Here is a 13,497-nt window from a genome sequence, read left to right as displayed (position 1 = left end):
GGTAATTCATAGACTGTAATTATGTTATTTCCCAATACAGCATTATTTATAGACTGTTGCCTCATTGCTAAGCATCTGTACAGGAGATTGAAAACGGGACATTGTAATCAAGCAGCACTCACTGTCTGTGACTGGACCCGCCCCCGCCGTCTGTCACCTACGTCTGGCTAAGTCCCCTGCCACCGCCACGACCTCCTCCACACAGACAGCCACAACCACAGGACTCACTGAGCTAGCCTTACCTCATCCGCTTGAGTGCTGTGCTGGGGACAGTAAGTTAGTAACATCAATTTGGGCAGCAGCTAGCTTTAGTGCTGCACTGCTGTGTTGTCATGCCGCATCTCATTCTGAGTCTCCCGCCTGCCGCACCAGTATGCCCCACCCCTGGGACCGCGGCGCTGATTGGCTGATGGGCCAGGCACTGCAGAGCAGAGCTCCGAGGCTGGTATAGAACAGCCTCCATTGGGAGCGGTATGGGCCACGAAGAGGACTCAGAGACTTTTGCCAGCAGCCACTGGGTGGCAGTCTCACTCTCCGCCGGCCCATACAAACAAATACATACACATTGCGCAACGGTAGGGCTCACAGCCTCTGCCTAGTTGCGCAATGTGTATGTATTTGATCAGGATTTTAAATAAATAATTATGTAGCGCATGAGCGCAATTAACAATTAATCAAACGGGTGTGGGGGGGGGGTAGGGGGATCACCCTAAAATACCCACACAAATTTTTTTTTTAAACATATATTTTTAAATTTTTTTATTATTTATTAAATAAGGTGCAATTACAGATAGGACAGGTGAGGCGCTGCCTCACCTGCCTCCTATGACTGCACGTCACTGATGTGGATACTTGTTTTTAAAGGTGTTCCTAAATAAAAATAACTTGCATTAATTTTAAGGTCACTTCCTGGCAATGAGTCAACATTCCATGTAAAGTCCACAAATGTTCAGAAATATGCTGCATAGCAACAAAGTAACGGAGTTCTACCGACCAATGGTTAAAGGGACATAATACTCATATGCTAAATCACTTGAAACTGATGCAGTATAACTGTAAAAAGCTGACAGGAAAATATCATCTGAGCATCTCTATGTAAAAAAGGAAGTACAGCAGAGTAAGTTCTGTGTAAAAAGTTATACTCAGCTGATGCCGAGCTGCAGGTAAAAAAAATAAATAAATGAAGAAATGAACAGCAGCCAATCAGCATCAGCAGTGCTGAGGTCATGAACTCTTTTACTGTGATCTCATGAGATTTCACTTAACTCTCATGAGATTTCATTGTAAACTTCCTTTAAACTGAATAGGGAAATAACATGAGAGTGCACGGGGCTCAACCCCTAAGCTGTCCCAGGACAGACATACTAATATGCTGCTTAGAAATCCTTTACAATGGGAGGTGGCTACTGAGAAACTTTTGAGGTAAAATATCTTTCTTTTTTACATAGAGATGTTCAGGTGATATTTTCTAGTCAGCTTTTTACAGCTATGCTGCATCACTTTCAAGTGTTTCAACATTTGGGTATTATGGCCCTTTAATATATGCAAAAAAAATCAGTGTAGCTACACTAAAGTGATTTGCTCACTTACATTTTTGCATAAATCCCTTAGTTCTTATATGCCTGTATTAAGGTTAAGATTAATTTTAAACATAATTCCTAAATGACATGAGCTGTAAGGTTAAATGTGCTATTATTTCTTATTTATCTATAGATGAAATACGTTACTTGTTATTTTATAAATGCATTAACATTTGTATATTATTTCAGAATTAAATTAATTCTTATGAATTTTCATGCCATGCCAGTTTACATAAACCCTACTATTAGTAATTATAATATGCTACCTCATATATTGTAAAGTTTATCTGTTTACACAAATGTTGACTTAGAGCACTATGATAGCTACAACACACGTACTATACATCCTTGAAAATATACTTAAAAATTATCCATATTCTGAATTAGAAATGCACATTATTTATATATGCTAAAGTATAACAAACTATTTTCCTCTTTGCCTCAAAATAAAAGTTATTTTGTGCATTCTACACAGAATATTTGTGAAATTTCTCCCCACAAAGGGTTGAGCTGTTAACTTCAACGTCTTCACCTCTGCATCATCAGTCACTGGATAGCACATTGTATAGTTTCATTTAACTAAATAATAGTTATGATTTCTTTTTCATTTGTAGGAGAGGGTGTTACAGGCACATCATTTATTCATGTTTATAATGCTATATAGTTTAGTTACTGGGGAGTTTATCAATAAAAGTAGTTATTCTAAATGAAAAAGAAAATGCTTTACTGAATTTCTTAATGAATGCATTTATTTCAAAGTAATGTTTTATTATGCTATACATTAATAAATATAATAGTTTCAAATAAAATGAATAAGAAAGCAAGTAAAATGATATGCTATTTCTAAATGAACTTGTATTTTCACCCAAAGTAATAAAATTGATCATGTCTCATGACCACTCTCAATGGTGCCAATATTCTACTTGAGTTTTAGCTCAAAGTTATAGGATTGTTTTTTTGTTTGTTTTGCTAACTACTTATGATGTAATGCCAAAGGATTTTTAAAAAAGGTATAAATACCCCTTCACTAAACATATAAGGGGCAGAAAATATTATCTGAACCGAAATGCTGTCAAGACTGTATGGTATAATATTTATTTACAAGCAAGCATTATTAAAGTATTGTAACTCTGCAACATTTTAATTGTATTTATTTAGCAAAATACCTTTTTCTTTTTGTATACTGTATATTTGTAAAAAAAAATATATCTATCTATATTTATATATGCTTTATTCTCTCATGCCTTTTTCTATACATATATTCTCAAAATCTTTAATAAGCCAAGAGACCATTTTTGCTTACAAATATTAGAGGTAGATGCCTGGAATTGAGATTTCATAATAACCTTTCTCTAAGGCATCATAAGGGAAAAAAGGATACGAACCGTTACAGTCCGATGATCTTAAACCTAACATACATCTATACATAAAGTTCACGTTTATTATAGATATTTACAAAATTCTATTCAGCAAAGTAAAATATTGATTTAAAGACCAATGTATGAAAAGAACAGAAACTCCTGCAAATGTATCTATTTTATTTTGAACAATGTATAGATTTAATTTGCCAAAATACCAAAGGTTATTTTTCTTGATCAAATAATTTTCTTATTACTCTTTTGGGATAAAATTCGATCCCTACCACAGATTGCTCTGCATCCCTCGCCGGTTCATACGCTGTCAGGTCTTCTTCGAGCTCTTAGGGTCTCGCATCCTTCACTATGGCACTCGCATGGCATTTCCACTATTAAGGATCTTTTCCCAGGGGGACGACTAATGTCACCGGCCACCTTTAACTCTACATACCATCCTACCCAGTTGCTTCAATTTGAGTTCTGGAGGCTGAGAAGCCTACTCCATTCATGGGGGTTTACAACATTTCCTTTACGGGCTCTTACTAATTGGGAACAGCGTTGGGCTACGGCTCGGAGAATTCCCAGATCACTATCCATTTCCTATCAGGATTTGCTTAACCCCCCCGATTTTTTATAAATCGCCCTATATTGTATCGTGGGAAAGGGCCTTATGCTTCCATGCTTCGCAAGAGGAATGGACCAAGGCCACGCTACTTACGAAACAGGCTATTCACTGTATTACCTTATTAGAGCTACACCTTAAAATTTGCACCCAGTGGCATCTTACTCCCTTAAGGCTTTTCAAAATATCTCCCCTAAACTCTCCGTTATGTTGTAGGGAATGTGGGGAAGTAGGCTCGCCGTCACATGTGTGGTGGGGTTGCCCCATATTGCAGCCTTTCTGGACAATGCTCTCCCATAAGTGTCCTGTCCTTGATTCTACTATATGGACCAAGCCACAAACCATACTTTTTCATTTGTCAATCGAGACTCCCCTCAACCCCAGAGGGTTGTTTACTATTTACCTACTGATGGCTATTAAGCTCTCTATTGTTCGACTATGGAAACAGACTAGGCCTCCCTCCTGGAATGATATAGCTAAGATTATGGATTATTTGGAGGGTATGGAGAGCCCTATCTTTACCATTAATAACAAGATAACCTTACACGTCCAGACATGGGAAATTTGGAGACAAACTAAATAGGCCCAGGACTTCGTGTATATGAGGGTCCTGTTGAGCATATAGGAAGTTTCTGTATCTTCCACTGTCTGCCTTTCCTCTTCCTCTCCCCTCCCCCCCCCCCCATTTTTTTTTCTCTTCTTTCCCTTCGGCACTCCGCTGCATATCCATGTTTTTCTTGTAGTCTTTTTTTTACATGGTTTACTTGCTAGATACCTTGACTTAAAGAATGCTATCACTCTTCCATATCCACAATACATATGGTATGAGCCCATGACTACTAATACCATTTCATACATCTCATGTACGCCTAGACTACTGTTATTTCATGTTGGTATTCTGCTTGCATTATTATTGATTACTCCTGGTTGAAGTTATAAACATACACTCCAATATAAAACTGAGGTTTCTTTAATAAGATCCATAAGTGTTCTCCTATATTTCGGGAAGCCTTTTCTTGTGTTATTAGACCTATGTTGAGGTCCAACAGTGGCCTCTCACACAGTTTGTAAGGCTTAAAAATTGTAAGGCATGTAATGTATATTGTATACTATCACCCAATACTGTATTGTAACTTTTACTTATTTTGTTTTTTGAAATTTGTATGCCTTTTTCTCTAAACCTCAATAAAAGAACTTTATAAAAAAAAAAAAAATAATAATAATTTTCTTATATGTTTGCACATAGTATTAGAAAACTACCTACTGTATGCTATTTTCATTCTGCAGCACATATTTCATAAAGTGCCTAAAATTGGGAAAAAATATTGTGTCCTATGTGTTTTACAATTTAAATTTTTTTTTTGGTGGTGAAAATAGATGTTAGTAAAAAAAAAATTGTGGTCCAGCCTGCTTATTTTAAACATATACTGTAGATATTTATAACCATTTGTGCAGTATGTTTATTATCAACATGTTCTCTTCTCACCACATTTATACAATGCAGCAAGCTTATCAGCTAGATATTCATCACCTTATACAATGTATAAAGTGTATTTATTATCAGTTTAAAGAAAATCATACTCAGGGTATACATTCCTATACTCATAATACAGTTCAGCACACTTATTATCTGTCAATAGATCAAATCAGAGAGTTATATAATGCAGTGAGTATCTCTATTTGCCTTTTTTAATTTTCAAATATAACATTTAATAGGGCAGAGATCATGTTCCTGGGCCACAAGGTTGTACTTGTCCCCTGGGCCAAAAGTTGCCAGTCCTCCCCTGGACCCCACCCTATCCTTCCGGAAAAAGGTCTAATCTAAAAAAGGATCAATTAAGTCAAGAAAACTGAGTTATTTCAGAAGGTATATAAAAGATTTGGTTGGCTCTATTAATTGCTTGGTTTTAGTGTTTTTTTAAATAATTTCTGCATGTTGTTGATGGTTTTCGTGCAAGTTGTTGGGCTAAGACTTACTTAATAAGCCAAAATAAGAAATCATAAATGATTTGTAATCATATAGAATCTGGAATGTGCTCTGCTGATCGGCTGTACTGCCTGATTGGGCAGGTGTGTAGAGACACACCCACAGGGGTCCTAAATTATACATATTAGCACAATTTGAACAAGTATTGCATAACTGTTGCTGCTTGACCATATTATAATTTCTATATTATATTAATTGTTGTATATGAAAGCACATTTCAAATTTAGTTAAAAAATAATCAACAAATCAAAGCCCAAACACACACATATTTACTGTTGGCACTTTATAAATAAAGTTAAATAATAAAATTATATATATATATATATATATATATATATATATATATATATATATATATATATATATATATACAGTGCCATCCACTAATATTGGCACCCTTGGTAAATATGAGAAAAGAAGGCTGTGAAACTTTGTTTTTGAACAAAAGATCAAAAGGTAAAACAATAAAGACATACACTAAAATACTCTGCTCTCATGGATATCAAACAATTGCAAACAGCAAGAGGTGGTACCTATGGGACAAGAGTTTCTGCATTTACCGGAGTCAACAGTCTGCTGGGTGGGTACGAAGTTCCGGCTTGCTGTTGATAGCACCTTCTCAGGTGCATTCATCTTGTAAGTGCATTTGATCCCTTACTATTATTATACAGAATTGTTGCTGTGTTGGGCTATGTGTTTTTGTGTCTTCCCCCTGTAGGAGTGGAGAGTCACTAAAACACTCAAGTTCCTGCTTCAGCCAGTATCAGTTAGCGGGACAACTGAGAAGCTCCAGCCTGTTCATCAAGCACCTATGAGGTGCTGTCAACTTGTGAGTTGCTTTATTTCATGTATATATCTGACTGTCAAAATTGTACTATGCTATTTGGTGCCTTTCTGTTGTTGTGTTTCAGATAATCATCCCTAGAAAAGTTGACCATTCTCACGACAGAGAGCAGCCTGAGCCCCATTGGTCCCTGGAGGATTCCTACTGTGGATCACAATTTTTTTTTTCCATTTTAGACAATATCACTAATTAATTTGTAAAATACAGCATTGATCTTCTTTTACTTATGAAATATCTCTGGAAAAAGTAAAATACTACACTGTCTGATACTCATGCTGTTAAACTGAGCACTTAAGTGCTGGTGGTGGGCGATCACTACTTTTTTTCCACCTACACCCTATCATACACAGAATACATCTCTGTAACATTCCATATTATTACAATTTCTCCAAATCTGACATAGCGACAGCAAGCCTTAAGAAAGCTGTGCACAAGCTAGCTTAGAGGGAATTGCGCCACCATCACAATTCTGCTGTTGCACACAAGGGTGATAAGGGCACACCCCATGTGAACGCCTATATAATGCTTGCAAAGCAGTGTCCCTTTAAAAAAAAAAAAAAGACACAACCAACCTTGAGCGTATAGTTAGGACCTGCATTACGTATAGTCCCATGCGTGGAGGAGTTTGAGTTTTTTTCCACTTGGAACACCTGCTTTAGGAACATGTTATTGGAAGAATGAACCAGAAGTAGAAGGTCTGTGCTTAGTAAATCTCGGTTTTTGTCCAGAAAACCTGATAAAGTGAGATTAAACACAAACATTTAACTAAAACAATGTTGACACCTTTCATATGAATAAGATATTAAACTAACAAATCAAAATAATAAAATGTTTAAAACCACACTTAGATACCTTGTAAGATAATATACACAAATTACTTACATGTATGAGCATGTGTGTCATTATCTAAAATTAATATGGCAGAATCTTTATTTTCAGACTGACAAGTGATAAAGCACCACTACTATATCCATGCCAGTACAATACATTTTATAAAAAGTACCTATTAAAATAATATTTTTCAATCTTGGCGCATACAATATTTTTATTTTCATATAAATTTGTGGTAATTAGCAGCCATTTCTAGCAGAGCACTTTAGATTTTGTTTTTGTAATTGGTTCAGAAACAAAATGATTTTTGGTTTCTGACTAAAAATCCAACAGCCATTTTTTTTTTCTTTCAAGGATGGTACAGTATTTTTATTTTTTTCTTCTGTAATTTAAGCAATGGGGAGTGTCAGTAATAAAGAAGAGCATTACCATTGAAGGCTACATTTAGTGGTGGGGTGTGGAGAGAGTATATAGAGTTTTGTTTGTGGTGGGAGGGGAAAGAGTAGAGAAATAATTAAGGGGGTTTCAAGGGAAGGACAACATTAAGGTTAATTGTAAAGGAAGGCATTAAGTCAAGCATTGCATCTTATAACTTATAGTTGAGATGCTTATGGTTAACTGCTAATTGGGAGATCAGACTAGCACAGTTAGGGTTAAGAAGCACAAGGGTGGTTTCGGCCTGGATGGTTAAGGTTAATTGTTGCAGTGGATGTAGTGTTGTCACCTGCCTGGGATTGACCCGTACAGTAAGGGTTTAAAACTTTCTGTCAGAGTTTCCTGCTTACTCAGACATGCTAATGCCTGGGATTAGCTGGTGCCAACATTTCACTGCTGATTCCAATATGTAAAAATATCAGTTAGTTCCCAACCAGTGAAAAGACCCACTCTTACAGGTCGTTTATCTGGATGGGAACTAGCTTATGCCCTGTAAGCCATTCCGTTGGCCCCTCCGACAGTGCCAGAAGCCTTGTAGAGCGCCGGAATGGCCCACTGGTGTGATTACTCCTCTGTGGTGCAGGTCTGACTGACAGGATAACTTGTTGGAGGAAGTATGTGAGCTTTAAGGAGACAGATATTGTACTCTCTGTAGTTCCTGTAAGTACTGCATTTACTGGCAGTTTACTCTGGACTGCCGAATATTATTAGAACACCATCATGTAACTTATCTGGCTGCTGAAAATGAAACATCAACATTTGAACATGTTGTAGCTCAATGATTATTATTTATTTTCAGCCATATTAATGAAATGATGTGCTAATAATGGTCAGTTTATTTAGACACAATTGTTTAAACTGTTATTATTATTATACTTTATTCATCAAGCGCCAACATATTCCGCAGCACTGTCCATGGGTACAATTCACTTAAATAAAACAATGATATAAAACTTGTAAGAGATAGGACAAAATGTGACGAACACTTACAGGAGGAATTGAGGGCCCTATTCCAGTAGGAACTTAAATTCAATAATTTCTAGATTGTATTATTTATTAAATAGATATAGCTGCTGATATGAAATTACAGCATTGGAACATCTCTGTAGATAAATACAGTCAGCCCTCCTCTCCTTATTTTTACTTGTCTACAAACATTTTCCAGTTTTATCATTTATTCTCAAAAGGTACAGTATTTTTACTTGCTTTTGCTATAACATATCTCAAAACCGGTAAATTGCCTAAGTTAGAAGCATTCTTAGATCCTACAAAAGTATTATTTTATACTTAGCTGTAAAATAATTCATTTTAGCACGTGCTAATGATAAAATGTGCAAATGATGTTCAGTGTGATCACTGATTAGACACTTGTGCAAATGATGTTCAGTGTGATCACTGATTAGACACTTGTGCAAATGATGTTCAGTGTGATCACTGATTAGACACTTGTGCAAATGATGTTCAGTGTGATCACTGATTAGACATTTGTGCAAATGATGTTCAGTGTGATCACTGATTAGACACTTGTGCAAATGATGTTCAGTGTGATCACTGATTAGACACTTGTGCAAATGATGTTCAGTGTGATCACTGATTAGACACTTGTGCAAATGATGTTCAGTGTGATCACTGATTAGACACTTGTGCAAATGATGTTCAGTGTGATCACTGATTAGACACTTGTTTAACTTTTAATTTGGTTGCATGAGTGAAACTTCTACTGAAATTATTTATTTATTAGGGTTCCTTGACAATAAAACATTATTTGAACATTATGAAGTTAATATGACTGCTGATGGATCCTAGATAGCTTACACAGGGACAGAGAGGGCACATAAGCCCTTAGGGGCTGCTACCCGAAAACTTTGTTTATAAAATATAATATACTACAATATTATGAACCACAAAATGACTATTTATTAGTTGAAATAATCTTTATTGTCAGAAAGGAAGACAGGAGACATATCTAATACATCATGCCCCTAGTTCAGATAAACATATTTATATTCATTGTTACAGTCTCAGGACCTCTTATCATGTTCGATAAAGTTTTACAATTCCATATATCTGTCTCAAACAACATGAAAAAGAGTTGGAGGATGAAACAACTTCTCTCAGCAATTAGTATATCCATCCGGCTTTCACAATGTATCTCCATCATTACTGAAATCTCTGAAAGTCCATAGAGTCCTAGGAAAAGCTCCCACCTACTGAAGTTGCCTTCAGGCGTAGGAAATATATGAGGTCCTGTTTATTTTCCTGAAGTAGGAACGAAATTATCTATAGTCTTCCTTCCCCTCCCTTTTCTAATGTGTTTTCCTTTTATTTTAATAATTATAAACATTAAACATAAACTTTTGAAACTGTAAAACAATAAACTCATAACTGTATAACCTTTCCCGTCGAGCAGAGAGAGAACCATCAAATTGTATCTAAGATGTATATAAGCTCCCCATAAAAGACTTAGTGGCAATACGTTTAGGAGAGATCCCCTATCGTGTTATAACTCTTGAAAGACTTAAATTTCCCTTATCTCACTTCTATCTCTGTTCATGATCCAGTGGACCCAAATCTTTTGGAAATGTGTTGTTTTATCCTGCAACCAAGAGGCAGATTCTGACATAGCATATATATTATCTAAACTGTTAATCACTTCTGACCACGTTGGTGAACTTGTTCTCCAGTGTTTGGCTATACATATCCTCGTGGTTGTACAAAGTATATTTATGAATATATTGGTAGCTAAGTTTAAGGATTCATCTGAAACATGCAAGAGGGCCTGTGCCGCAGTTAGCGTCATAGATTTATCTAATAGGATACTTATCAATTTAGAAAGTTTGTTTAATCTCCCCACATTCCCACCACATATGCATATAATTTCCAATTTCTGCACAGCCTCTGTAACAGAGTCTACTTTTCTGCAATGTATAATGTGCAGTTCTTATGGGTGTAAGATACCACCTGTAAGATGTTTTAATAGAATTTTCGATAAGGTCTGCGCATATCAGCCCCTTGCTAATCCTAGAAAGTATTTGTGTCCATCTGTCATCATCATATGTTTCACCTAAGTCTCTTTCCCAATTCTCATGAAGCGGCAATTTGGAGCCTTTTTTTGCATCTTGTATTGCCAAGTACAGTTGTGATATTAGTTTTTTATTTCTACCTGGGGTTGCAATAATGCGTTCTGTTGTAGTGTCTGGGTTTAATGGTTTGTTTTGTCTGTATTTGTATATTGTGGTGGATATCTGAAGATATAGGAACCAATGTAAGGTGTCCGGCTGAAGTTTATCTTTCAGTTGGGTGTATGTGAGCATTTTATCTTTATCTAAAAAGTCTGCAACTCTGTAGAGGCCCTTATTTTCCCACTTACATATTAGTGTTTGAAATTCTGCAGGAAGTATAGCACCCAGTGGTATTATCTTAGTACCCTTGGGTATGAGGCCTAGAGAAGATGTGAGGTATTTCCACATATGTTTGGACTCCTCTGTCACCTTGAGTTTGTATAGTGTTTTGTTTGTAGTGTTTGAGGTGTTCCAAACAATCGTGGCTGGATCATTCACCCCAGCTAAGTCTGCCTCTAGTCTAGTCCAAGTTATTTCTCGACAGTTTTTGCTTATCAGCGTAATTTGTGACAACCTAGCTGCCGGATAGTAGTCTAACAAATTGGGCACTCCCACTCCCCCTAGCTGTTTGTGTTGTTTTAATAGTTGGGAGGCTATTCTAGCTGTTTTGGGTCCTCGTAGGAACCTAATTAGGTCCATCTGGAGATCTGCTAGCTCTCTTTGCGGTACTTTGATTGGTAATGCTCTGAAGAGATATAATATTCTCGGGAGAATATTCATCTTTATAATCGATAATCTGCCATACCAGGAGAAACACCCCCTCCTCCTCCATCTACCCAAATCCCTTCTTACGGTCTTAAAGATCTCAGTATAGTTTGCCTTATAGAGTCCTTCTAGTGTGTTTGTTATGTTAACTCCCAAGTATTTGATATATTTTTTTAGCCCAATTAAAGTCAAAATTCGCTTCTATCAACTTACGAGTATGTAGTGGTAGTGTCAGTGGTATAGCCTCACACTTATCTGAATTTATTTTGAAGCCTGAGATTTTTGAAAATTCATCAATGACTTGATATAGATGAGGGAGTGATCTTAAAGGTTTCGTCAATGTAAGCAAAATGTCATCCGCAAATAAGGTGAGTTTATATTCTTCTTTGTTAATTTTTACTCCGGTAATGTCTTTTGCTCCCCTGATGTAGGCCGCTAAAGGTTCTATGCTTAGTGCAAATAATAGAGGAGATAGCGGGCAGCCCTGACGTGTCCCATTTAATATTTTAATTGGCCTAGACTGATGGCCCGTTGCTCTGATAGTTGCTGTTGGGTCTGAATACAGGTTTTTAATAGCCGTCATGAATTGTCCTTTGAAACCCATGAATGTTAGTGTCTCAAACATATATTCCCAGTCGACCAAAATTACTATTTATTAAAGGGACACTGAACCCAAATGTTTTCGTGATTCATATAGAGAATGCAATTTTAAGCAACTTTCTAATTTACTTCTATTATCATTTTTTCTTCGTTCTCTTGCTATCTTCATTTGAAAAAGAAGGCATCTAAGTTATTTTTTGGTTGAGAAGCCTGGACAGCACTTGTTTATTGGTGGGCGAATTTATCCACCAATCAGCAAGAACAACCTAGGTTGTTCACCAAAAATAGGCCGGCATCTAAACTTAGATTCTTGGTTTTCAAATAAAGATACCAAGAGAATGAAGAAAATGTTATAATAGGAGTAAATTAGAAAGTTGCTTAAAATTGTATGCTCTATCTGAATCTCGAAAGAAAAAAATTGGGTTCAGTGTCCCTTTAACAATACTTTTATTTACTCTTTGATGAATCCACTTGCAAGTATGTGTGTAATTAAATCCATTCAGATGGTATGTTAGCTAACAAAGAGTGTAGATCCCTTACAAACATCACTGATACCACAGATATGGTTGTGTTGTGAAACTGTGCCTAAAAAGTGGTTTTAAAGACTTTGATGCAACTGCTTCAAAAATATATATATATATATATATATATATATATATATATATATATACTGTATATATATATATATATATATATATATATATATATATATATTGTATATTTTATGATTTAAATTGTTAATAAATTGTCATTTTGTGGTTCATAATATTGTAGTATATTATATTTTATAAACAAGTTTTCTGGTAGCACCCCCTAAGTGCTCATGCGCCCTCTCCATCGCTGTGTAAATTCTCTACTAAGTTATCCTATCTAGTAAGGAAATAGGACTGGAAGAGTGGCTTTAGGAGGTTTTAATTTCTGAGCTAGGCTATTTTTTTCTTGACTACATACAGGGGAGTAACTACTGAGTCACAACTAAGATTTGGCCAGGCCTTCCTGCAGAACCACCTATCCAGCCTTACAGAATCTCTGTATCTCCCACACTTTGCTAAAGTTTACATGTAACAAGAAATAAATGAAGATTGAATAAGGTGTGATTTATAGATAGATATGTTTATACTTAACTAAATGTGTCTTATGTTTATGGAGGTTGGGTCAGCATGGTTAGGGTATTCTAAACAGCATGTTTTGTGTAATTGCACCAGCTGAAATGTTACGACTCACAACCTTCTAGTTTTTTACTGTCAATAGTCACATGGGATCTATTGGTTGAGTGCCTTACAACAAATGAACTGCCTACGACAAACTATTTCAGCTTCTGGATATTATAATACTTATATCATTAATTAACATATTTCAAGAACTCACAGCTAAGCAAATGAAATAAACTAATATTGTAGATGTCCTACAAACAAA

At 35.9% G+C, this 13,497-nt stretch overlaps 1 protein-coding gene across 1 annotated transcript in view; it reads right to left on the bottom strand.

Moving 5' to 3' along the window:
• Positions 1-13,497, bottom strand: part of MYO7B (myosin VIIB) — a 355,055-nt gene that overhangs the window by 230,295 nt on the left and 111,263 nt on the right. Inside the window, 1 exon segment of the mRNA XM_053711560.1 lies at positions 6,961-7,121. Within this exon segment, the coding sequence (XP_053567535.1) occupies positions 6,961-7,121 (161 nt within the window).

Source organism: Bombina bombina, chromosome 4 (genome assembly GCF_027579735.1).
Source record: "Bombina bombina isolate aBomBom1 chromosome 4, aBomBom1.pri, whole genome shotgun sequence".
Classification (NCBI taxonomy): Eukaryota; Metazoa; Chordata; class Amphibia; order Anura; family Bombinatoridae; genus Bombina; species Bombina bombina.
This window is presented reverse-complemented; position numbering and strand designations above follow the sequence as displayed.